The 27,849-nt window shown below is 44.6% G+C and overlaps 1 protein-coding gene across 3 annotated transcripts in view; it reads right to left on the bottom strand.

The window, feature by feature from the left end:
* Nucleotides 1–1,765: 1,765 nt before the first annotated feature.
* The window catches only part of RIDA (reactive intermediate imine deaminase A homolog), a 30,002-nt gene continuing 3,918 nt past the window's right edge, over nt 1,766–27,849 (bottom strand). The window contains exons 1-6 of one of the 3 annotated variants that reach the window (XM_040434310.1): nt 25,646–25,802; nt 17,389–17,494; nt 12,012–12,066; nt 5,854–5,922; nt 4,133–4,188; nt 1,766–2,008 (exon numbers count right to left, since the gene is read on the bottom strand). In XM_040434310.1, coding sequence (XP_040290244.1) covers nt 1,940–2,008; nt 4,133–4,188; nt 5,854–5,922; nt 12,012–12,066; nt 17,389–17,494; nt 25,646–25,740 — 450 coding nt within the window. In that variant the 5' untranslated portion in view covers nt 25,741–25,802 and the 3' untranslated portion in view covers nt 1,766–1,939. Of the gene's footprint in view, nt 2,009–4,132; nt 4,189–5,853; nt 5,923–12,011; nt 12,067–17,388; nt 17,495–20,783; nt 20,918–25,645; nt 25,803–27,849 lie in introns of those variants that run through there. The other 2 variants (XM_040434312.1, XM_040434311.1) reach the window with 2 other exon arrangements.

The following is a 27,849-nucleotide window of genomic DNA, read 5'->3' as shown; positions in this document are numbered from 1 at the left end:
CCCTGCAAAAAATATAGAACATGTCGTATTCTTATCCATTTTACGGACAAGGATAGGACAGTTCTATAGAGGGCAGAACGTTCCATTCTGCAAAATGCTGGCCGGTATCTGTTTTGCAGACTGCAAAAACTGCAACACCCATGTGCATGAACCCTTACATATTCCAAGATCAACTGTGAGAGGTATTATTGCAAAGTGGAAGCATTTAGGAACCACAACAATTCAGCCATGAAGTGGAAAACCATATAAAGTTACAGAGCGGAGTCACCGAGGGGCATACTGCACCAACGTTCTGCTAACTCAGTTACTGCAGAGTCCAAACCTCATCTGTCATTAACATCAGTACAAAAACTGTGTCCAGGGAGCTTCATCATACGGGCTTCCATGGCTGAGCAGTTACATGCAAGCTTTACATCACCAAGCATCGGATGGAGTGGTGTAAAGTATGGATGCCCAACATGCGGCCCTCCAGCTGTTGCAAAACTACAACTCCCAACATGCCTGGACATCCTACAGCTAGTAGGGCATGCTGGGAGTTGTAGTTTTGCTGGAGGGCCACAGGTTGAGCATCCCTGGTAAAAAGCATGCTGCCACTGGGGAGTGATGAATCACACTACTCTATATGACAGTCTGCTGGATCAATCTGGGATTGGTGAATTCCAGGAGAACGTTACCTGCCTGACTGCATTGTGCCCACTGTAAAGTATGGTGGAGGAGGGAGAATGCTGTGGGGGTGTTTTCCAGGGATTGGCCTAGACCCCTTAGTTCCAGTGAAGGAAAAATCACTGGAAAATCATAATGTTTCAGCATAGCAACACATTTTGGACAATTGTATGCTTCTAACATTGTGGGAACAATTTGGAGAAAGCGCTTTTCTGTACATGACTGTGCCCCAGTGTACAAACAAAGATCCATAAAGGCATGGTTGGGTGTGTTTAGTGTGGAAGAACATAACTGGCCCATGCAGATCCCTGACCTCAACCCCATCAAACACCTTTGGAGTGAAAAAAAAATAAATAATGAAACTGGTAGAACAGAAATTGTCAAACTTGCTTGGTTAAAATATACCATTTAGTGTATTCAGCTCCTATAAAGACCAATGTCTACCAAGTTGATGCAGCTGCTGCCACAAGGTCTCAGTCCAGAACAAACCCCTGTGTGTTGTCTGTCCCTCCGGCCAGGATATACCGCCATGCGCTTTGACAGCATACGTTAGAATTATTCACATTCAGCATATTGTGTAAATGCAGAGGAATGTGACACAGGCATCCTCTCTTAGGCTGGGTTCACACCAGAGCGTTCTGAAAGGAGCGCTCTGTATGCGCGATTGTACGGGCGTTTACAAGCGCGCATACAGAGACAAGCAAACACACATTGTCGCGCGTTCCCGAAAGTCTATGTACGGGAACGCGCGACAAACGCCCGAAAAAACGCTCATGCACTTGTTTGAGCGTCGGGCGTTTTACAGCGCGATCGTACGCGCTGTAAAACGCCCAGGTGAGAACCATTCCCATAGGGAAGCATTGGTTTCTCCTTGTTGAGCGTTTTACAGCGCGTAGGAACGCGCTGTAAAACGCTCAGGTGTGAACCCAGCCTTAGGCGATCTGTTACATGCTGCAGTAAAAGTGGAAACAAAAGGGCGTAGCATGACAAACCGCACAAAAGAAAAAAATTCCAGTGTCATGCGCTGCCCTCCTGTTCACACAATGCGGCATTTCTCCCCAAAGTGTTTTTGAAGCGTTAAGCAAACAGTAAAAAATAAAAATTCCACAAGAAAAGTAACATTTATTCCAGTCACAAATACCTATGTTAATGCACAGCTCAGATGTCATATGCAGTGCCCTGAAGGCATCTTGGCAAGAAACATTAGGAATGTCTAAACTGCTGTATAAATGGTCTATGAAATACTAAGGAAGAGACAATTCCTTGTGCTTGATCTTTATAGGCAGCTGGAAACCTCAGTTATGGGTCCAAGGACAGCGACAGCTTCAATCTCTACTCTTCCTCCCTTAAAGAAAGAACACACTAAAGAAGTTATAGTGGAACAATCCTATATGCAAGGATACAGTCAAATTCTGATGTATAAGGGCAGACTAGATGGGCCAAATGGTTCTTATCTGCCGACACATTCTATGTTTCTATGGGTACGGTTGCACGTCGTCATGTATCGCGCCAGAAGCAATTCGCAGAAAAGTCGCACTTCACAAAAGGGTATGGCTACATGGCGACATTTCGTACAGTATATTTCAATGGTGCCACAATGCAGCATGCTGCGACGTAATACTTACAAAAAAGCCAACTTGGATGGATCTTTGCGATTGTCGTGTTGCAGTCGCAGCATGTCGCTCCGCAACACCATTGAAATACATTAGATGAAGTGTTGCCGTGTAGCCGTACCCCAGCCTGCCCCCCAGACCCCAGTGACTATAATGGGATGCTGCCTTTATCTGGCCGCTCTCGGGCATGCAACAGGCGAATCCCAGCAACTGGTGAGATCCCCGCAGCATCCCATTATGGTCAGTGGGGTCTGGCAGGCACATGGCACTATCTGGCTATGACAGAACTGGAGAATTCCAGCAGGTTGTTCTCTACTGGAACAGCTGGCTGCATTTCTTTGATGAATGTGTGAAAGTAGTCCTCTTCTAACAGCAAGACTGCCATGGTTTCTCTAAAGGGGTCATCTCTAGACAGCAGTCCTGGTGATCAGCCGACTGTAGCATTCATAATCTTCAAATAAAGGTCCGACCATATACAGCATGGGTGGCCCAGGTCCATCAGAGCTCCTCGTCACTAACAAGTTTTACATCTTTTCCTATGATCGTCCAATAATCCAGAATGTCACATTATCCATCATCTATTGGGTCCCATTAATGCCAGCCTTAAGTAATTTTAATTATAAATCAAATCAAAAAAGCTTTATTGGCAGGTCTAAATAGGAGTCTGTGGCGTATCATGACGAGGGGGGGGGGGGGGGGGGGGGGGGGGTGCAGACACACTCCGGGTCAGAGTATAGGAGTCCATGGTATAATCACGCTCCTCTCAGTCTGTGGCAGGCACTGATATATTGTGCTGCTATGTCCACAGTGTTCTCTTCCTCTCCCAGCAGGATGGGCAGTTTCTCTTCCTCCTCCATGGAGCTGAAGTCTGGGCAGAGATCAGACAGTCTCCTAAAGTGGATGTCCCTCACTGCTGAGTATTTGGGACAGTATACACACACACACAAACAAACAGGTAAGAAAACTGGAATGGGGCAACTACAGTACCCTGAAAGATTATCAAAATTAGGGTTATTCACGTTAGAAAAAAGATGACTGAGGGGAGATCTAATTACTATGTATAAATATATCAGGGGTCAGGACAGAGATCTCTCCCATTATCTATTTATCCCCAGGACTGTGACTGTGACGAGGGGACATCCTCTGCGTCTGGAGGAAAGAAGGTTTGTACACAAACATAGAAGAGGATTCTTTACGGTAAGAGCAGTGAGACTATGGAACTCTCTGCCTGAGGAGGTGGTGATGGTGAGTACAATAAAGGAATTCAAGAGGGGCCTGGATGTATTTCTGGAGTGTAATAATATTACAGGCTATAGCTACTAGAGAGGGGTCGTTGATCCAGGGAGTTATTCTGATTGCCTGATTGGAGTCGGGAAGGAATTTTTTATTCCCCTAAAGTGAGGAAAATTGGCTTCTACCTCAGTTTTTTTTTGCCTTTTTCTGGATCAACTTGCAGGATGACAGGCCGAACTGGATGGACAAATGTCTTTTTTCGGCCTTATGTACTATGTTACTAAAACAGTCCTATGCGACTGGAACCGGTCTTTAGGATTCATATCCTGTTGCAGCTTATAAACTAGTATAGTATATAAAATTCAACCCCTATAATGCCCCTCAAAATGCCCAGGCCCCTCACACAGGTTATACTTATCTTGCTCCCCGACACCCGCGTCGCGACGGGGGTGGGTGGTGTGCAGCCAATAGCAGGATGCGACAGGAACAAACCTCCCTAGCGTCACCCGCGGGTGCCGGAGAGCGAGGTAAGTATAACCTGTGAGAGGAGCCCGGGCATTTTGGGGGGCATTATAGGGGGTTGGATAACCCCTTTAATGTTAAAAAATATATATAATACTTACTCTTGGCAAAGCAGCAACCTGATAACAAGCTCTTGCTGGGAAATTATTCTGAAAAACTGAAATAAAACAGGTAATTACCACAGCAGAAAATGCAAACATTAAAACCATCTCTGTTGTAAATATCAGGAGTGTTTAAACCACTGTAGAAATGGTGTTTATATCAAATACTAAGGAAGAGACAACTCTGTGTGATTGGTATGTGATAGGAAACTAGAATTCTCATTAACGGGTCCAAGGACAGCGACAGCTGGAAAATACCGATCAGGAAGTGGCAATGCTGCTTCCTGCTCCGATCATAGCGATCGTGTGATCACTGGGCGGCAGGTACCTGGGTCTAGGCAGCCCTAGATCAGCCTGGTGGCTGTATTCTGCTTGTCACTGGGGCTAATAGGTCAGCCCACGTTACAGGAGAAAGCAACAATAAAATAAACATGTAATGTTATAATACCCCTAACAGCTTGTATGACCTTATGGGCGGCACAAAGCGCAAAAAAATAAAATAAATAACAAAAAAGAAAACTATGCCACCATATGCCACATTGCAGCTCCTAGCCCTGCCCCTTGCAACCATAATCTATATACTTTTTACAGTAATTATATTTTTTTTTTAGCTACACTCTGTGCTCCTATAAATATTTAAAACATGAGAGCTGTGAAAAATAGACTACTGTACTCCCCCCCCCTTAACATTTTTGTTTAGTATAAAAATACAAACAAAAAAAAATACTGAAATAAAAATGACATAAAAATAAAGTCCCATGTATCACTGAAAGATGACTAAAACTAGCGTATTAAGTCTGGGAAACGTGCTGCATGTGAGGGCTGTATTTTCCGGACTGAACACTGCTTCTCTAACGTGAATGATTTATGATGCTGTGTGTTCCTCTCTGATCGCGGGTCTACCGAACTAGTCACATAAAGCTGTCAGTACAGTTCAGTAGATCCGCGGTTAGACAGGAAGACACAGCGTCATAAATCATTATAATACTGTGAGTTCACATCAGAGGGACAGTGTTCACCCTCTACCTGGACTGAATACGCTCGTGTGAAATTGCCCATAGAAGAGAAGGGGAAATCTGAAGAATGGGTTGTAGTGAAGAACTCAGTGGTTTTCAGGCAGCCACTTTTCCAACAAAACGGTTTGCACAGTTTAGTATGAAAGAACTGATTGCACTGAGCATGAAGATCATCCCTTTCCATGTGCTGTATTAGGGCACACAGATGCCATATAGGGGGGCTCCCCAACTAAGCCCCCCTCTACCACCCATAGTAGTTCTGGCAGACGCAGCTTGGCCATGAACAGTTTTCCCCTTGTATTCTGACAAACATCCAATTCTGCAAAACTGGATTAAGGGCGACTATTTTAGCAAAAATGTATGAAGAAGAGAGGTCGCTAAAGATATGGCAGCAAAGAATGGGGACATTATTTGGAATGAGATATTCATGAAAGGTCTATAGAGATGATGTCGAGGTGCCCACGTGATTGACTATGTACTGACCTCCTGCAGCACTGCATTTAACCAGGGGTAGGCTCATGGCACATGGAATATTCTGTGACATCCGGGCTTTGGGACTATAATGGGTACGTGACCGTTCAGCTGGATGTTCGGGTTAGTGATGACCTAGCCTCTGGTTAGGTCATACTGGTTTTTGTTACTGGTTACTTTACTGCTTCTGGTTACATAATTGTACCTGACGGTGCCATGTACATGAATACTTACATTGCTTGTAAATTTCATTAACATCATTAAAATCATTGATATCTGCCAATAACACAGTTGTCTTCACAACTAGAATAAAAAAATAAAAAAAAATGAAATTTAGCAATACATGCATGTGAAGTACATCAAGAAAAGCTCCGACTATTAAAGGTTTGCTTTGTTTCTTTTATGGCATTAAAACAGGGCAAAACGGTGACAGCAATGTCAGCACACATAACAATAAAGTCAGGTATGTACGGCAATATACAGTCTCCTCTGGCATCACTTATGTAGCAGACATACTATACCTACAGCTGCAAGGGGATCCACCACATTGGCTTTTATCACATAATTTTACTTAAATAATCAAACTAGTTCAAAATTATGTGATTATTTCAGAGTATATTGTTATAGGGTTCAGAGATGAAGCTCAGAAAGTCAGAAAATCCTCCCCTTCATGAAATTATAAAGGTAACACTGTAGCTGCCTAAAGCAGACACTAGGGGGCGCTCAGTTGATATACAGGTGAAACTCGAAAAATTAGAATATCGTGCAAAGTTCATTTATTTCAGTAATGCAACGTAAAAGGTGAAACTAACATATGAGATAGACTCATTACATGCAAAGCGAGATATTTCAAGCCTTTATTTGTTATAATTTGGATGATTATGGCTTACAGCTTATGAAACCCCAATGTCTCAATTTGAGGTACCCTTTCCTCAGGGGGTATGGATTAATTAGCTGACTAGAGGGTGACACTGAGCTTAGAATATTGAACCTTTTCACAAAATTCAAATTTTAAAGGATAACTGTCACATTTAGACCCTAATTTCAATTTTCATATATGTAGTTACTAATAACATGATATTCCAGAATCGGTTACTATTAGACTGACTGACCCCATATTTAATAAGATTCAGCCCTTAGCAACCAGTCTGCATAAAACTGCAGTTTCACTATTCAGTTAAGATGGCCGCCACTGCCCTCACCCTGAGGCTAATCCCGCCTGCCCTCACTAGCCAGTAACAATAGCCCCCCAAAAGTGTCAGTAACCAGAGCTCTCCCCCCTAAAGGGTTAATCTCCTGCAGCACAAAGGGGTCCTCTTACCACATGTGGCTTTCATTTATACACTGAGCAGACGGCAGATCTCCCTTCCCTGCTCTGCGCTGCTTCCACTCTGCATTCTCCAGATCTGCTGAGTGAGGGAGCGTCTGCCAAGTGCAGAGACAGGGAGAAGTGCACACAGCCCAGGCACTGTTATCAGCTGCTGGGGAGGACCTGGCTTTAATCATTTACTTACAGTCCCTGGCTGTCAGTAATGTGAGCCTGCACGCAGCGTGCTCTGTCTATTTGTTTAGCAACCCTATTTTAAGCACAGGTAAGGCTACTTTCACACTTGCGGCAGAGAGATCCGGCAAGCAGTTCCGTCGCCGGAACTGCCTGCCGGATCAGGCAAAATGTATGCTAACTGATGGCATTAGTAAGACTGATCAGGATCCTGATCAGTCTTAAAAATGCCTGATCAGTCGAAAAAATGCATTGAAATGCCGGATCCGTCTTTCCGGTGTCATCCGGCAAAAACGGATCCGGCATTTATTTTTTACACTGCGTTGTTCTTTTCCGGCATAGAGTTCCGTCACAGGGGCTCTATACCGGAAAAGAACTGTTCAGGTATGTCCCCATGCATTCTGAATGGAGAGTAATCCGTTCAGGATGCATCAGTATGTCTTCAGTTCAGTCGTTTTGACTGATCAGGCAAAAGAGAAAACCGTAGCATGCTACGGTTTTATCTCCGGCTAAAAAAACTGAAGACTTGCCTGAATGCCGGATCCGTCCTTCCGGTATGCGCATGCGCAGACTGAAAAAAAGGTGAAAAAATAAATGCCGGATCCGTTTTTGCCGGATGACACCGGAAAGACGGATCCGGCATTTCAAATGCATTTTTTCGACTGATCAGGATCCTGATCAGTCTTACTAATGCCATCAGTTAGCATACATTTTGCCTGATCCGGCAGGCAGTTCCGGCGACGGAACTGCTTGCCGGATCTCTCTGCCGCAAGTGTGAAAGTAGCCTAAAAGTAGTATATATATATATATATATATATATATATATATATATATATATATATATATATATATATATATATTATATATATATATATATATACACATATACACACATCTATACGACAGTTATACTTTAAGCTGCATTATGCAACTCCTTTTAATTTGCATTACTGAAATTAATGGACTTTTGCAAGATATTCAAATTTTTAGAGTTTTAACTGTACTTCCTGAGTCCAACGAGAGCTTTAAAAAGGACTATGTATTTCCAATTGCAAGAAAATGTAGTAGGTACTACAGTATATGCAAATTATGTACAAAGTGCCCAGCCGGGTTTTTCCCAGAGTCCAAGTCCGCTTGAGCAGCTCCACAATGACAAAGCCAGCTGCGCTGCACATGAACAGTGAGGCCAATGCCTGCAGTATTTTATGTGGTGCGCAGGGCCAGGCACACTGCCAGTCTGCACCTGCGCAGGAAGTAGACACAGCAGAGAAGCAACATCGCAGATTGGGAGAACAGGGCTCCTTGAAGAGGCGGACTTAGGCTCTGAAACATTGGAGACGTCCTGCTGGACACTTTATGCCTCATTTGTATATAGTACAAAAATCATTATCTTGTGTACACAGATCATTAGAATGAAGAAGCCCCTTTCCTAACAAATCTGCTAGAAGGAGTCCACCTAAGTCTGCTCCTGCTATACATAGTACTATGCTCGTCTTGCTCGAGATTGCGGTGAGGGAGGGAAGGGCCTCATTACACTGTGCTCCAGTGCCGCATTCACTACACACTGCTGAGATTTGCTGTCAGACTACTCAGCCGACTGCATATCTTATTACTACCCATTACAGTGGAGGAACTCTACAACAGATGGTAACGATGCAAGCCTACTCTGTTCCTCTCAGGCTGCTCAGCCATCACAGTATATAACATACAGTAGGGGTGGGGAACCTCTGGTCCGCGGGCCGTATGCAGCCCGTGGGACCATTTCATGTGGCCCCCGCCAGAAAATGCTAATGATCGCTGCCATTATAGAAGCAGTCATTAACATGTGGGAGGCACAGGAAGGCGAGAATAGCACATTGCTAGCTGTACTCACCTTCCCTGGTCTTCTTCCGATTCCACACTGTGTCCCGACACGTACAGTGTCAGGACGTAGTGCACGTACAGGGCGGCAGGAAGAAAAGGGAGGGTAAGTGAATCTGCTAAGTGGCAGCGCCGTCCGGAGCTGGAGAGGCAAGTTTTTTTTTGTTTTTTTTATGTCTGATCTGAGGTCTGATTAGGGCTGATCTGAGTGTGGGGAGGGTCAGATGGGGTGTGATCTGAGGCTGGGGAGGTCTGATCTGGGGTTGGAAGGCCTATTGGGCGTCTGATTTGTGGCTGGAAGGCCTATTGGGGGTCTGATTTGAGGCTGGAAGGTCTGATCTGAGGCTGAGAAAGGGACAAAGGTAGGAACAGTGTCAGGGAAAGTAAAAGCTGGGTGAACCCCTCTCTGGACCCCACTGGGATGAGCTTGGCTGCTATTAATGCCAAATAAATATATAACATTCTCAACTTAAATATTAGATTGCTATATGTGGTCAAAATGGCACCTGTACTATTTGTAATCCATAGTGCAGGCGCCATTTTGTGCTGCGAAAATACAGCGCTCTAGATTTTTTTTTAATTGAAGCACAAATTCTGTAACTTACCCCTAAGTCACTTATATGTTTGACCAAATATAGCTGTCAAATTTTTAAGTTGAGGATTTTGTATGGCCCCCCGAACGATGTTACAAATATCCAAATGGCCCTCGGCAGCAAAAGGGTTCTTACCCCTGACATAGAGGATAGCATCATTACCATTTATTGGAGAGCAGAATTTCTGCCCTACAATACATAGTATTGGAGTGCTCATACAGGAGATACGCTGTCAGGCTGAGCAGCCCGACAGCAAATCTCATCAGTGTGAAGTGAATGTGGTGCCAGAGTGCATTATAACAAGACTCTACCTCTTGGCAAAGGTGGAGAATGGATACAAAGAAATGAGGATCCCGAAGAGGGGTCCCTTATTATTAACTCAAAATTACTTAAGGTATACGAAAATGGGTTTTCAAAAAAATGAGACAACCACGTCAACAAAAAATGTTCCAAGCCTGTATTAGCAGGTTCACTTGTAAATGAAAATTAAAAACAAAAAAGTTCTAATTAGCAGCTTACATAAGGCATTTTTCACACGTCTATGAATCATGGCCATATGCCGTCCGTGGTCTCAATGGACTGCTCACGCATCCAGTGACTTTGGGTCCATCGTGATACAACAGAAGCATGCCTTATTTTGTCAGATATTTTGGATCGCTTACACACATTATAGTCTGTGTCCATGAAATCCATGGACAAAACCATAGATACTATCTGTGTATGGTCCATGGTTTTCATGGACCATTGGTAGGAGATGCTCTGGAAACAAATTTTCAGCTTAGCAGTTCCCATGGAATAGGGATGACACACAGACCAAACACAAATCGTTCATGGACATCTTCAGGGATGAGCCACTGACCATCCTGTCACGGATACCATCACAGACGTGTGAAAGAGGCCTAATTTTGTTATCAGTGTACAGATCACTTGCAAACAAGTCATCTACACCCATGACCATGACTAAAGGTCCTTTTACACGGACATATGTTTCAGACAATTATCGCAAACTAACTGAACGATCCAGATAATTAAACCAGACATACTGCCTGGTAGGTTTGATCATTCTGAGTATAACAATACCTTTCTTTTGTCAATATGTTAAATAGCTGCAGAGATATCTGCATTTCTATTCATATGCAAATGAGAACATTGAAGCACCAGGGAGTAAGGCCGAATCCTGAAGCACTGCTTTTGTAACTCCCCTGTGCTCTGAACACGCCCCCTCCCCTTGATTGACGAGGCTAGACATCAGCATGTTGATGGCAAAACAAGAGCTGTGTCATAGCATGTACTGTATCATATAAACTACTTATTATACCTTTACCATGTTGAGAATAGAGGTTTTCTATGGATATAAATCTAATACAGTACATATTACCGGTTTATTCACAGGCACAATATACAGTATGATTAAAAAGACACCAGTAATATGTATTAGCTTTCTAAGCACAGGAAAGAAAGGAAAGAAAGGAAAGAAAGGAAAGAAAGGAAAGAAAGGAAAGAAAGGAAAGAAAGGAAAGAAAGGAAAGAAAGGAAAGAAAGGAAAGAAAGGAAAGAAAGGAAAGAAAGGAAAGAAAGGAAAGAAAGGAAAGGAAGGAAAGGAAGGAAAGGAAAGAAAGGAAAGAAAACACAACTGAAGAAAAAAAATCTAGAAGTTACTCCTGTGATTTGAACCTGGGACGTCTACATGCAAGGATGACCACTTACCTCCAGTGATAAGTATTAGCTTTCCAAGCATAGTAAACCTCTATTCGCAACATGTTAAGTCTATAAAGTAATAACTGGAATGAGGGAACTACAGTACCCTGAAAGATTATCAAAATTAGGGTTATTCACTTTAGAAAAAAGACAACTGAGGGGAGATCTAATTACTATGTATAAATATATTAGGGGTCAATACAGAGATCTCTCCCATCATCTATTTATACCCAGGACTGTGACGAGGGGACATCCTCTGCGTCTGGAGGAAAGAAGGTTTGTACACAAACATAGAAAAGGATTCTTTACGGTAAGAGCAGTGAGACTATGGAACTCTCTGCCTGAGGAGGTGGTGATGGTGAGTACAATAAAGGAATTCAAGAGGGGCCTGGATGTATTTCTGGAGTGTAATAATATTACAGGCTATGGCTACTAGAGAGGGGTCGTTGATCCAGGGAGTTATTCTGATTGCCTGATTGGAGTCGGGAAGGAATTTTTTATTCCCCTAAAGTGGGGAAAATTGGCTTCTACCTCACAGCGTTTTTTTTTTTCCCTTCCTCTGGATCAACTTGCAGGATAACAGGTCGAACTGGATGGACAAATGTCTTTTTTCGGCCTTATGTACTATGTTACTATAATAAGTAGTGTATACGATATGTACATGCTATGACACAGCTCTGCCTTCAGTCTGCTGATGTCTAACCATGTTAAGATACAGTACATATCTATGACATACATACCATTGTTGTAATCACATCCTGCTGCTTTAAGAATTTCACCCATATTCACCAAGGCCTGGAGACAATGTAAACACGTTAATGCTAGATGTATTCTGGATATATGGCACCATTTTACATTATAAAGTCATTTCACCAGGCAGTATCTGAGACATTAAAGGGGTCTTCCGGGTTCAGAGCTGAACCCGGACATACCCTTATTTTCACCCATGCTCCGATGCGCTCCCTTGCTCTGCGCTAAATCGCGCAGGGCAAGGTCTCTTTTGTTTTTAATAGAGACGATTACTCTGACCGGTAATTGGATTTTCCAATAGCCTCCACAACGGCGCTCCAGGAGGGTGTCCCCGCCTCCCCAGGACAGGAAACAACGTAGAAGCTTAAGTTTAAAAGGCCCCCTCCCCTTACCTGCTTCAGTTAATGATATAGGACTCGGTTAGTTAGTTCAAGAACTGTATTGATATAATGATAACATAACATAACAACTCCCACAATAATTACACAACTTGGGTAGGGAAGCCAGCGCCGTTGTGGAGGCTATTGGAAAATCCAATTACCGGTAAGAGTAATCGTCTTTTCCCCGGCGCCTCCACAACGGCACTCCAGGAGGATTAATAGAGAAACAAACTCTAGGGTGGGACTACTGCAGATAAGACTTTTCTGCCATACAATAAATCATGATTTTGGAGTACATCTAATTTATGTATAAAGAAAGTATTTGGATTCTTCCACGTAGCTGCTCTGCATATTTGCTCTACTGAGGCAGAGGCATTTTCTGCCCATGAAGCCGACACGGCTCTGGTAGAGTGCGCATTGATCCCTTTAGGGGGGGGGGGGGGGGGTCAAGATTCTCTGCAGATAACAGAACTCGATGGTGTTTCGGATCCATCTAGATATGGTACTCTTGCTTGCCTCTGATCCCTTATGCTGGCCCTGACACTGAAGGAGGAGATGGTCCGATTTTCTGAATACTTCTGAGACTTCCAGGTAAGTTTGCAGACATCTTCTGACATCCAAATTATGGTATTTTCTCTCTAAGTCAGAGGCTGGATTTTCACAAAAGAATGGAAGCGACACCTCCTGTTGGCGATGGAATTTTGAGGCCCACTTGGGTAGGAACATCGGGGTGTGTCTAAGGATAATACGGTCCTCTAACAGTGAGATAGGGTGCTTTGCAGGAAAAGGCCTGAATCTCGCCTACCCTTCTGGCAGATGTTATTGCCAGTAGAAAGGCGGTCTTTAGGGTCAGGAGCTTAAGTGGGATCTCCTGCAAGGGCTCAAAGGGTGCTTCCTTTAAAACCTCTAATACTAAATTCAGGTCCCAAGGAGGAATGGTAGAATGAATAAATAGGCATTTTCTGAATGCTGCTTTTATGAATCGCTTTATTAATGGTAAGTCTGCTAGCTTTACTTCAAGAAAGCTACTTATGCTGAGACTTGCACCTTTATGGTGTTAGGTCTGAGACCTTTGTCAAGGGCAGCCTGCAAGAAATCCAGTATGAGTGGAATATTAGCTTCTTGACTGTGGTATAGTCTGTCTCCTGCAAACTCCAGGAATGTTTTCCATGTTTTTCTGTAGATCCGTGAGGTAGAGTCCTTTTTACTACAAAGTAGAGTGGATATTACGGATTCTGATAGGCCTCTTTGTTGTAAGTGGACCCGTTCACTTTCCACGCTGTTAAATGAAGTCTTGCTACATCTGGATGGAGCACTGAATTGACCTGCCAAAAGATTGTAGAGGAGGGGAAACCAGGACCTTTTTGGCCAAAATGGAGCAATCAATATTAATTGTGCCTCTTCTATTACCTTTACTAGCACTTTCGGAATTATACTGTAAGGGGGAAAGGCATACAGGAGGTCTTTCGGCCATGGACAGGACAGAGCACCCACCAATAGTGGGTGATCCCTGCTGGAGAGGGAACCGAATAACCAGAGTTGTTTGTTCTTTTGATTTGCAAAGAGATCCACTTTTGGTAACCCCCATCTGAGAGATATTTGCTTGAACATGTTGGAATCTAATGACCATTCTCCCACTCTTAGAACCTCTCTGCTGAGATAATCCGCTATTCTGTTTTCCTCGCCTTTCAGATGGACCGCTACCAGGGACTTTATATTCCTCTCTGCCCAACTGAAAATTTTCCATGACAACTGTTGTAATTCTTTGCTTCTGGTACCCCCCCTGTCGGTTTAAGTAGGCTACTGTGGTAGCGTTGTCGGACAGTATCTTTACGTGATACGTATCTTCTTCTTACGTTTGTAAAAGTAAGAACTTCCAGCACTGCCGACTGTTCCCTTATGTTTGAAGAGGCTGCTGACATCTTTGGGCTCCAGGTGCCCTGAACTACCTGATTTCCTGTATGGCCTCCCCACCCTCGGCTGCTGGCGTCGGTTGTTATGATGATCTGATCCGCCGGTCGCCAGAAAACTCCTCTTTGGAGATTTTCTTTATCTTCCACCAGAAGAGAGACATCTTCACTCTTAATGGAACTTCAATTCTTTTGTTTAAGGAGCTTTGATCTCCGTCCCAGGATTCCAGGATAAATTTTTGTAATGTCCTTGTATGATGCTGGGCCCATCGCACTGCGGGGATGGTGGATGTTAGATGTCCTAACAGTCTCATGATGGCCCTTATGGCCACTCTTTTGGCTTCGCAGAATTGGGAGATCTTTTGACTTATGATCATTTGTTTTTCTGGAGGTAAAAAGGACATGAGGTTGTATGAATCTAACAAGATTCCTAGAAATCTCTAAGGCCTGCTGTTTTTCTGATCTTTTTAACGGCTTGTTGATGGTGAAGTGTTCCGGAGGAGCCATATTGAACTCTAGTTTGTACCCCATGGATATGGTGTTTATAACCCAAGGGGCAGAAGAAATCTTTTCCCAGGCCTTGGAGAACATCTTTAACCTGCCACCTACTTGAGGCCTGGCGTCATTGTCCGGGTTTAGAAGTGGATTCGGGGTTGAATAGGAACCCCCTCCCTCTTCCTCTGGAGGATTGCCATCTTCCGGTACTGTCTTTTCTCTTCTGGTCTGGTCTATTTCTCCTCTGATTCCAAAAGGACCGACACTGCTGATAAAACTTTGATTCTGAAGGAAATCCCTTCTTTTTGTCTGATGCTTTTTCTAAAATGTCCTCAATGACTGACCCAAACAGCTTATCTCCCTCACACGGAATAGAGCATAGCCGACTCTTTGAACTGGCGTCACCGGACCAAGATCTAAGCCATATAGCTCTTCTTGTAGAATTGGAGACGGCTGAGGATCTAGCAGAGAGTGTCACCAGGACTGTGGATGCATCTGACAGGAAATTACAGGCATGTTTTAGGGTAGGTATTGAGGCCAGGATCTCTTCCCTTGGAGTCCCTACCACCAGGTGTTCTTAAAGCTGTGTTAGCCATACTGACAGGGATCTTGACGTGCAGGTAGCGGCTATACTGGGCCTAAGCATGGCTGTGTTTGTCTCCCATGCACGTTTTAACAGACCCTCGCATTTCTTATCCATAGGATCTTTTAACAGGCCCATGTCTTCGAATGGAAGAGAAGTTTTTTTAGATATCCTGGCGACAGGCACATCAATCTTAGGCGTCTTGTCCCATAGAACTGAATCCTCCTCAGTAAATGGATATTTCCTTTTAAAGGAGGCAGGGATTAAATTATTTTTCTCAGGATCTTTCCATTCCTTTTTAATCAACGTTTTAATGTTACTATGAACAGGAAAGACCTTCCTCTTCTTTTCTCCCAGCCCCTGGAACATTCTGTCCTGCACGGACTGAGGCTCCTTAGTCTCTTCTATTTTCATTGTGGCCCTAATGGTCCTTAACAGCCTTTCTGTATCTTCGGGGCTACAAAGGGGTCTCCCTGAATCCTCGTCAGAGCATTCAGTTTCCTCAGGGATAATACTTCTCCCTCCTCAGAGTCAGGCTCCGGCTGACGGTCCGACAACTGAGATCTTTGAGAGGTAGAGGGCTGAGGAGAACACGGAGGGAGCCTTGTGTCAATTGCTGATTTAACCTCTTCCTTAATCATGTCTCGGATTGATTCAAGGAAAGAGGGCGATTCCTCCGAAACTATCTTGTCCGTACATTTTGGACATAGTGACTTCTTTGATTTAGAGGGCAGGGATTTTCTACATATTGCACATCTTTTCTTGGATAAAGACTCCTCAGATCTTCTGGTGCTGGTGTCCTTGCCCTGAAAGATAACATTTGAATCTTTTCCGGGCTCTGTAATAGGGCTACACTATAAACACCAGCACCACACCAGTGAGGAAATAGTAATGTGCCTTCCCCCCCTTAGCAGGGTCAATATCAGACAGGAAGGCGGCTTACTGGGCTCTGGGCGGCAGGATCCACAGGCTTACGGGACTCAGGAGCTTCCACAGGAGCCGACATGTCACGGTCAGCGATGCAGGACGCCGAACTCCGCGCTCCCAGCCCTATATCAGCCAGTCCTCTGACGTCACCCGCCACCGGAAGTGACGCCGAGAACTGGTAACTTAACTCCCGGCCTGTGCGCGCGCGCGTGATCCCTCTTTCCCGCAATGAGCCAGGTAACGGAAGCCCGGGGCTGCCTTCACCGAAGGACTTATGCCGAAGGAACGGGGACAGGACCTGTCAACCCTCGACCTCTGCACGGCCCTCCCGGATGGGGCAAGTTATCCAGGCCGTGCGCGATGAACCCCTATCGGCTTCCACGCGATCCCGAGGACAGGAAAGAACAAACTGAAGCAGGTAAGGGGAGGGGGCCTTTTAAGTATGAGCTTCTACGTTGTTTCCTGTCCTGGGGAGGCGGGGACACCCTCCTGGAGTGCCGTTGTGGAGGCGCCGGGGAAAAACACACTGCCGGGCGGAAACTTCCGCCCGGCAGTGTGTTCGGCAACGTCACCGGCTCTGATGGGCGGGCTTTAGCGCTGCCCTAGCCGTTTTACTAGCTAGGGCAGTGCTAAATCACGCCCATCAGTGTCGGTGACGTCACCAGGCTTCCTGGCAGCCGTATGGAGAGCCCCGATATGTCACCGGATCTCCAAAAAATGCCTTTGCCCTGTGTGATTTAGCGCAGGGCAAAGGAGAGCATCGGAGCATGAACTGCTCCGATGCTCAAGTCAGGGGGGTTGCCGGAGTGAAAATGGAGGTATGTCCGGGTTCAGCTCTGAACCCGGACAACCCCTTTAAAACACAGGATGCATCTTAGACTGTCCATGCATTACCTTGTCTGAGACTGTGGACATCATTTTGTGATGAAGGCAGGATGGATCATTAGGAGAGCATAGGTATGTTGATTATACATTAGTCTGGAACTGAGGGTACCTTTAAGACTCCCCCGAACAGTTACATGGCAAAGTTTTGATAAGCATGTGAACAAATACAAGAGAAATATTATTTTACCTGCTTTGCCTCATTCTTAACCCCGCCGGGGACAAGCTGTCCACTTGCAGGATCCATGCCGATCTGGCCAGACACATACATGGTTTTATCCACCAACACTGCTTGGCTGCAACAAAGAACACAAGCCGTCCATTACCTAACATTTATGCCGTACCAAACATGTAGAAAGTCAGGTTTTTATTAAAGTATTGAAAAAAGGTATTTTCTATTGGGGATCATTGCTAATTGCCGGGCCGCACCACCATATCTTTCTTCAAATCTCATGTACAGGTGCGGGATGGCAAGTACAGGTGCTGCCCAGCAACTAGCGGTGATCTGCAAGCAGATCCCCTTGATGGACTGCATTGTGTACGGAAAGACTTAGGATACTTTCAGACGAGAGGGTTCATACCGGGAAACACACCGAGTGTGAGTATTACTTTCCAGCCTTATTGCCGCTCTTGCGATACAGACTCACGGCATTATACTGATTTATAACGCTGTGGGTTCTTGCCCAACCTCGGATGTAATGAACTCTACTGTCAGGTTTATGTACAATTCATTCCAGTGAAGGTCAGGCAGGAACCCACAGCATTATAAATCAGTATAATGCCGTGAGTCCTGTATCACAAGAGAAGTGTTCAGGCCAGGAAATAATGCTCACGGACGGAGCTGGAATGAACACACCTGTCTGAAACTAGCCTTGAGGTGCGGACACACTTCACGGCTGTGCATGCGGTTTCTGCGACATCATAACAGCGTTTATGCTGTGTTTTCTTCCAGCAAAGGGAGGGAAAAAAAGAAAATCACACACAGCAAAACTGAATTACTTTAATTACAAAATTAAGTTATATTATATATTATATATTAATATTTAAGTTTGCTGTGCGATTTCCCGTACTGTAAGGAAATGCAGGATAAACACGGGTTTGTTGTTGCAAAAGCTGCACGTGTTTTATTAACGCGTTTTTTTGCCACATCCTAAATGCAGCACCACTGTGATGCTGCGTTTTTACAGCCAAATCACAGCTCTTAAATAGTAGTCAAAATGTTTTTTTTTTGTTGAACGACTTGAGATTTGCGGTCTCAAAAAAGCCTAAAATATATTAGAAAAAACGGCATAACTTTTTATTAGCCAGGGATTCAGCATTATTTCTTTATATGTTTTTCTTTTCTGTGGTGGATGAATTTCGGAGCAGTCACATTGCCTTTATTAATGATGACTCAGCTACGAAGAGTTAATAATTACCCCAATATCCAGACTGCTTACGACGGGTGAATGGTTAATGTATTAAGCATTCCCTTAGTTTTCCTCTACCAGAGAAGTGATGTAGTGTCACACTGAAATGCAGTGTCAGCGCAGCACTAAGGCAGAGAGGACCCTGGTGGAGGAAGGCGGAGGACTCCCATATGACTGGACCGTGCACAGCAACTCCCCATGGATATTGTTTTACTTATTTACAGAAGGTTCAGAGGTCGGCATGTCCCCGGCTGGAGGTAAAATTATACAGCCTGTCATGTTCAGCTACTGGTACACAAAGTCTGCACTACAAACATTAAAGATGTAGCAGACCTGAATATTTCATTTTTCACATGAGATTGATGGTGTAATTTTACTAGTTAAGGGGGGGGGGGGAACTGACAAGCCTATAATGTCAAGAACAAGAGGAATCTCACCACAGGCGGCGCTCTACCAGGACTGTGAGAGGTGCCACATTTATTCTATTAGGTTCCGTTGACTCCCTAATACGGTATTTGAAGAAAGTTTCGAAAACCAAATGGTCCACTCAGGGCCCCTTTACATGGGGTAAGGATTGAATCAATTATCGGGAATGAATGCTCCTATGGGCGCTTGTTACTTGGCCTGTGTGAAAGTGACTCAATCGATTATGTGGCGCATAAAATCATCATTTGTCACCGAGGGAATAAGAGATGTGCTGCCGACAAACAATGAACCTGTATGTGGATGAATGATCACGGTAACGATTGTTCATCCCCATATAGAGGAGATGATTGCTGCATGTAAATGCAGCTACATAAGCGGGCAATGATCGGGAATGTACAGTTGGTTTCCGATCATAGTCCTGTGTATCAGCCCAAGCAAATGGGCCTTTAAAGGCCATGTACTTCTTTAGAGGCAATTTTTGTTTATAACTGCATTTCACTAATTTTTCTCTCAAAATTATATTTTCAATTGACCTTTATAAAAAATATTGAGCCATTCTATCACAAACTGTTTTTGTAACTGTGTGACTGGCACTTTCACTTTGTGCCGGTCATCTAATAAACCTTATCCCTAAACTACTAAGAGGTCATAAACACTTATTTAAGCCACATTCTTATCAGTAAGATAAGGATTGAGCTATAAGTGTTTATAATGTCAAATAGCAGAGATAAGGAGCCCATCAGCTCCCCAACTGACGGAAAAGAGAGAAAATCCATAGGCTGCTACTAACTAGAGCATATCAGCTATGTACAGAAAAAAGGATTCCCACCAATCTGATACTGTAAATAGGTAATCAATATCTAGGTCCCAGAAAACTCCTGATTTTAAAGCAGTTGTCTCATGAAGACATCTCCTGTCTAAATATACTCTTATGGCGTATGGACATCACAGTGAAGGGTTTCCCCGCTCAGAAGCTGCTCTTTAAAAAGGGACTCCATCAGCAGTTTTGACCATGCTAAACTACTGATAGTATTAGGTAGGGGCTGGGGAGAGCAGCACAAACATACCTTTTGTGTAGCTTTTTTTTTTTTTTTTTAAATCAGGAGTAGTGTGAATAAAAAGTTTTATTCTGCCAGATTCTGCAAATGCTCAGGAGGCAGAGCTTCAGTGTGAAGTGCTTTCTGCACTGAGCTGCTTTACAGACCCTCCCCTCTGCTCTGAGTGACAACTGTAGCATACAACAAGGAGACCACTACAGCTGTTACTTAAAGCCAAGAGGAGGAACTACAAAGCAGCACAATGCAGAAAGCACTTCACAGCGAAGCTCTGCCTCTTGGGCACTTAGAAGAATCTGGCAGAATAAAACTTCATATTCTTAATACTTCGGATGAAAAAATAAAAAAATAAAAAAAAATAAAAAGCTCCACAAAAGGTATATTTGCCCTGCTCTCCCCAGCCCCTACCTAGTGCAGTCAGCAATTTAGCATGGTTAAAACTGGTTTAAGAGCACCTCCTGTTCTGGCAAACTTACAGAACCTTACATTGATCTAGGCTTGGTTCAGTGGAGCAGTGAGCAAGGGTCCAAGTGTTGTATCAGATAACATACCAGCTATTATGACACATATTTCTATATTACACAATATAAAGCTGTAAAACAAGACACACAGAACGGTGTAAAGCCAAATGCAACTATAAACAGGTATACAACAATCTGTATGGTTCACCTCTGACCGGCATGAAGACCTCATACCTGTAGACATCCCTGCGGACAGGGGCGGCTGGTGTATAGATAATGCGCCTCAGCGTACTGGACATGTTCCGCTATTGTGTGTCCGTCCGGACATACCGAGTCTCTGCTCTCAGTGAAAGTTGTAACCTTTGATTTGTATTGACTCCGAGCACCAGGCAGAGATAGGTTCATTGATCCTGCAGCGTTACTGCTATACCAGAGAGCACACTGACCCGCAAACCTGGTATCCGACAGTATCACCGTTACATAGGGGTACGCTTTCTTCACGCACACCGGTGAGAATATATGCACTGTGTGGAGCCATGTTGAACAACATGGGCACAATTTGCAGAAGAAGTTTAGTATATATGCACCTTTGCTCTGTATAATCGCATTGATGGCCAGTTTTGTTTTATGAAAACTAATGAGCTCAAATCAACCAGTGTTTCTTGCTTGTTCAGTGTCTGCACAGACCTGGACAGTTATTGGGTGTACAAATGACTAACTTTCTAACCCAGATTACAGAGAAGCAAGTATTATACCAGGGATCAGCAACCTTCAGCACCCCAGCTGTTCTGAAACGACAACTCCCAGAATCCCCCTTTCAATTCTATGGGAGTTACAAGAGCAAACAAAAAAAAAAGTGTGGATGCTGGGAGTTGTAGTTTCACAGCAGCTGGAGAGCCGAAGGTGGCTGATCCCTGCATTATACAGTAGAGGAGCTGTTAAAGGGGTATTATCACCGGAAACATTTATGGCATAACTGACGGAAAATATACGCCCTAGCAGTTGATTCTGGCACATGAAATACGCGCCAAATACGGATTGTGAATGCACTCATGTGAAAGGGGCCTCTCAGTACGTTTTTGGAGTGTAGGAGGAAACCGCAAGGTTCTGCTCATGTCTAGTTCAGCTACACGGTAGGTTGGCATTTCTGGCCTGACATATTGCGCCAGCAATAGTTTTGCAGAAGAAGCAATTGCTTTATTAATCCAAATTCACCAGAATTCTGGTTTCATGTGAGTAGTAAAGAGGTGTACATGCTTTGCACCCCTTTTATTATGTATATTTAAAGGGAACCCGTCAGGCTACTTTCACACTAGCGTTCGGGGCTCCGCTTGTGAGCTCCGTTTGAAGGGTCTCACAAGCGGCCCCGAACGCATCCGTCCAGCCCTAATGCATTCTGAGTGGATGCGGATCCGCTCAGAATGCATCAGTCTGGCACCGTTTGTCCTCCGCTTCGCTCAGCAGGCGGACCCCTGAACGCAGCTTGCAGCGTTCGGGTGTCTGCCTGGCCGTGCGGAGGCAAGCGGATCCGTCCAGACTTACAATGTAAGTAAATGGGGACGGATCCGTTTGAAGATGACACAATATGGCTCAATTTTCAAACGGATCCGTCCCCCATTGACTTTCAATGTAAAGTCAAAACGGATCCGTTTGCATTATCATGAACAAAAAAAATATATACATTTTTTTTTGTTCATGGTAATGCAAACGGATCCGTTCTGAACGGATCTAAGCGTTTGCATTATAGGTGCGGATCCGTCTGTGCAGATACCAGACGGATCCGCACCTAACGCAGGTGTAAAAGTAGCCTCACCGGGATTTTGTGTAGCTGAGGACATGGGTTGCTAGATCGCCGCTAGCACATCCGCTATACCCAGTCCCCATAGCTCTGTGTGCTTTTATTGTGTAAAAAAACCCGATTTGATACATGTGCAAATTAACCTGAGATGAGTCCTGTATGTGAGATGAGTCAGGGACAGGACTCATCTCAGGGTAATTTGCATATGTATCAAATAGTTTTTTTACACAATAAAAGCACACAGAGCTATGGGGAGTGGGTATTGCGGATGTGCTAGCGGTCATCTAGCAACCCATGTCCTCAGCTCTATACACAAAATCCCGGTGACAGGTTCCCTTTAAATATGTTTTGCACCTCGCCTAACAAGGGGGTATTTTTTGGCAGGGAAAGGGGGTGGCCTGGCTCCTGAAATGACAAAATCTGGGTCCAAAGCAAGCCAACCAATAAGTGGTGCAAAGTTAGACAAAAATGCGAATTTACCACCCAGCATGAAACACTATAAGTTTAGACTAGACATAATCTATCTAAATATAAGGCTGGATTATAATCTAAACCACATACCTTTGCCTAGTGAGGTGCAAATAGTGTCAAACATATAATAAATGTGGTGCAAAGCATGTCCACCAATATGTTTTACACAAATTACGCTAAGTAAGTCTCCTTCAGCGTTTTCAGGGATTGATAGGGCAGCAGATATCGGACTGAGGACCAATAAATAAGTAATCTCTACTATAAATGACAGAGCAGCTAAAGGTCACACATAGCGGTCATGCAATACTATATACCAGGGACCAGCAACCTTCGGCACTCCAGCTGTTCTGAAACGACAACTCCCAGAATGCTCCATTCAATTCTATAGGAGTTGCAAGAGCAGCTGAGCCTGTGTGAATGCTGGGAATAGTAGTTTCACAGCAGCTGGAGTGCCGGAGGTTGCTGACCACGGCTATATACACTGGTGCTATGGAAGATTGGTGGCAATTGCTGCTGCCATTCTGACGCTGCCCTCCACTTCCAGAGCAGGAGTGACCCGCCTAGTCCCGTCATTGGCTGAGCAGTCCTTTCTTGTGCATAGAGCAGACACCAGCAAGTGGCGAGAATGAGGGACTAGCGCAGCATTGGAAAGGCAGCGGTGGAGTATCACTGAGGGCATCCGTCAGCAGATTTGTACCCGTGACACTGTCTGACCTGTTACATGTGCACTTGGCAGCTGAAGACATCTGTGTTGGTCCCATGTTCACATGTGGCTGCATTGCTGAGAAAAATGATGTTTTATTATATGCAAATGAGCCTCTAGGAGCAACGGGGGCGTTACCGTTACACCTAGAGGCTCTGCTTTCTCTGCTGCCCAGTGCACATGTAACAGGTCAGCCAGTTTCATAGGTACAAAACTGCTGACAGATGCCCTTTAAACTGTGAGCAATATGTACATATAAGAATTAAAAGGGTTTTCCAGGATTTTAATACGGATAACCTATCCTTATACTGATAACTCTGGGACCCCCGCCAATCAGCTGTTTAAGAGCGCCGCAGCCTTCTCTCTGCTCAGCACAGCAACGAACATTGTATAGCGCAGGGATCAGCAACCTTCGGCACTCCAGCTGTGGTGAAACTACGACTCCCAGCATGCACACTTGCTTAGCTATTTTGAGAACTTCCATAGAAGTGAATGGAGCATGCTGGGAGTTGTAGTTTCAACACATCTGGAGTGCCGAAGGTTGCTGACCGCTGGTATAGCGGATGTGCTTGGTATCACAGCTCAGCCCCATCCAATTGAACGGGGCCGAGTTGCGCGTAGGCTACGTGACGTCACATGGCCTAGACTAAGCGGTACTGCGAGCGGTGGTACCTTCTCAAACAGCTGACCAGCGGGGATCCCGGGTGTCGGACCCCCACTGATCAGATACTGATGACCTCTCGGAAAACCCCTTTAATGCCACTAGACAACCTCTTTAATAATAATTATATCATAAAATTTTTATATTATTGAAACCGCTAGATGCATTCACAGTACAAGCTACCGTAAGTGAGAATTATTTTGCATCAAAGCCCCATATTGTTATCGGAATATTCTTAATTAAAACTAGAATAATTCCTACAACGTTACAGTGGGGAACTATGCAATTCCCACACACTAAGGTCTTCTGGAAGACGGAACTTCAATAAAATATTCTTTAAAGACGGACAACTCAGGACATATTGCAATGATGATACCATGGACAGGTCTATGACTTCTAGTGTTACAAAATGCACACAAGGATAGAAGAAAAAAATAAAAAATAAATAAAATAAAAATCGGCGGCACTGCTGCAATACGCCCAAAAACACCCCAAATAAGAACAATGCAACCACGGCTCAACAGCTGCTGACCGGATCGTGTGGTGCTCAGCAAGGAGCTCAAGCAGACTCTTTGTGAAGATTATGTGGCAAGTAGAAAAGATTGCGGCACTCGCCACTGTCATGCGAAAAACTTCAATGCTTTATTCATTCGTAGAACATGAAGGTTGGCAAGCTGGGGAGCGGGTATGCCCTTCACTGCTGGTCGGCGGTGACGGCCGTTTCGCGCTGTAACTTGCGCTTCCTCGGACCGCTGTGACGTCTCTGCGCACAGCCGGGCTACAAATTGGCGTCAGCCCGACCATTGCCATGGTGACGGCAGTGATCCGTCGTGCCTCTCCTTTGCAGGCATTGAGGCTGTGGGGCCCATCCCTAGGGGATCATCAGAACTAAGGCCATGGGTCCGCAAGGCCTTAATGACAAAAATGACATGGCCGTGTCTCTCTAAACATATTCTGCATGCTTGTATATGTACAAATTTACCTTCTCTTTAAGTCCTGTTCCCTCATGCATCCCTATCTTGAGCTTTTTTGCTTATATATACATTGTTGCGCCTGCGCATACGCGGTCTTTTTGTTTTGTTTTCCTTTGGTTTTAATTGCATCTCTGTTCACCTGTGGAGCGTCTTGACGTCACCATAGCAATGGTCGGGCTGACACCTATTTGTAGCACGGCTGTGCGCAGAGACGTCACAGCGGTCCGAGGAAGCGCAAGTTACAGCGCGAAACGGCCGTCACCGCCGACCAGCAGTGAAGGGCATACCCGCTCCCCAGCTTGCCAACCTTCATGTTATACGAATGAATAAAGCATTGAAGTTTTTCGCATGACAGTGGTGAGTGCCGCAATCTTTTCTACTTACCACATTATCTTCACTTCTAGTGCTACGACCCCATTATTACAGCGCAGGCGGTACATGGGTAGAACGCAGACGATTGGGTACACTGTGAAGAGGCGGACTTCATACCTGAAAATGCCCTTGAAGACAGGAGCTCTTGGTGTATGAATGATGCGTCTTGGTGTGAATGCCATGGTGTACTCCGGAGCCTCTACACGAGCCATGACTCCAAGATCTGAGATTCCGGTAGAGATCTAACCTTTGATTCTTATTGACTTAGGGAGTCACCCAAGTTATGATCGGGGATATAACTGGCGGAGCCTGACCAATAAAAATAACATCAAGCACTTGTGGCCTTCCGAAACCGTACAGTCAGAGGTAATATGATTAACCATTTACATCCCCCACATCACCAGCAGAAATACATTACATATAAATGGGTGCAGGGTGGGAGAGCGCTGAACAAGCTCCTCTGACTCCAACCACCCAAAAATGACTCAGTCACTGTTTTTTAATAAATAAGGGCCTTAGGGTACTTTCACACTTGCGTTAAACTTTTCCGGTATTCAGTTCCGTCACAGGGGCTCAATACCGGAAAAAAAACTGATCAGTTCTATCCTAATGCATTCTGAATGGAGAGCAATCCGTTCAGTATGCATCAAGATGTCTTCAGTTCAGTCACTGTACGGTTTTTGGACGGAGAAAATACTGCAGAATGCTGTGGTATTTTCTCAGTCCAAAATTCCGGAACACTTACCGGAATGCCGGATCCGGCATTATTTTCCATTGAAATGCATTAATGCCGGATCCGGCCTCAAATGTTCTGGAAAAACTGATCCGGTTTTGCGGACTGCGCATGCGCAGGCCTTTAAAAATATGAAAAAGATAAATACCAGATCCGTTTTTCCGGCTGACAACTGGAGAGACGGACCCGGCATTGCAATGCATTTGAGAGATGGATCCGGATCAGTTTACAAATGGTGTCTGTTTGCATACAGATTGCCGGATCCGGCAGGCAGTTCTGGCGACTGAACTGCTTGCCGGAATCCAGCAACGCAAGTGTGAAAGTTCCCTTAGAGAAAATAATATTTATATGATTAAAATTTCTAAACTTTTTTTAAATTCATATGATAGGACGGTAAATATGGAAGATTTTCACATTTGCAGCAGGGAAACCCGACAGGTTGTTCACGGAGTGCTTCTGTCCGTGTCTCCGCACCGCAAAAATAGAACATGTTCTATTTGTTTTACGGTGCGGACGAATCACGGACCCATTCAAGTTGAATGGGTCTCGATCTGTCCCGGCCACCGCACGGATGTTGCCCGTACATTGGGGACCGCAAATTGCGCTCCCCAATGCATGGAACGGCCACACAATGGCCGTGTGCATGAGGCGTAAACCATGGAATATGGAATTTTCCGTTCACAGAATCGGCGCTTTACTTACTTAAGTGGCTCTTTGTTTTTGTAAATCCATGGAGAAATCCGAAAACAGACAAAGGCTACTTTCACACTCGCGTTTTGGCTTTCTGATCCGTTCAGGGCTCTCACAAGCGGTCCAAAATGGATCAGTTTGCATTCTGAATGGAAAAGGATCCGCTCAGAATGCATCAGTTCAGTCTCCATTCCGCTTTGGTGTCCGTCTGATGAAACTGAGCCAAACGGATCCGTCCTGACACACAATGTAAGTCAATGGGGACGGATCCATTTTCACTGACACAATCTGGCACAATACAAAACGGATCCGTCATCCACTGACTTTCAATGGTGTTCAAGACGGATCCGTCTTTGGCTATGTTACAGATAATACAAACGGATCAGTTCAGAACGGATGCAGATCGATGCACTATCTGAACAGATCCGTCCATGACGGATCCGCATAAATCGCGAGTGTGAAAGTAGCCTAACTTTCGCATTTTCATAATGGATCTGGCCATTTTCTGGCCAGTTCTAGAACTCCTGACATGTCTGTTTTAAAAGCTTTGTGCATTCCCCAAGTAATTCTATTCTGGAGCATCTATTCTTATGGCTCTTTGTTGTACCATGCCTTTATTATTTCTACTAGAAGCCATAAGAATAGATGCTCCAGAATTGTTATTACATGGGGAACGCATGAAGCTATTAATACAGACATGTCAGGAGAGGTGAACACGCCAGGAGTGGACCCGGAGGAGCCCGGCGCCGAGAAGGCCCACGAAGCACCCTTTCCACTGCAAATGCTCCTGAGAAGGTGGCTTATGGAAATAGACTTTTGATCCATCACGCTATAAATTTGTCTGCCGACTTGCCTTCAGCTTGCTATGGCGTGCCGATGATTCTAATATTATTGCGAT

Source organism: Bufo bufo, chromosome 5 (genome assembly GCF_905171765.1).
Source record: "Bufo bufo chromosome 5, aBufBuf1.1, whole genome shotgun sequence".
In the NCBI taxonomy this organism is placed as follows: domain Eukaryota; kingdom Metazoa; phylum Chordata; class Amphibia; order Anura; family Bufonidae; genus Bufo; species Bufo bufo.
Note: the sequence above shows the minus strand (reverse complement) of the source record. Positions and strands in the feature narration are given on the sequence as shown.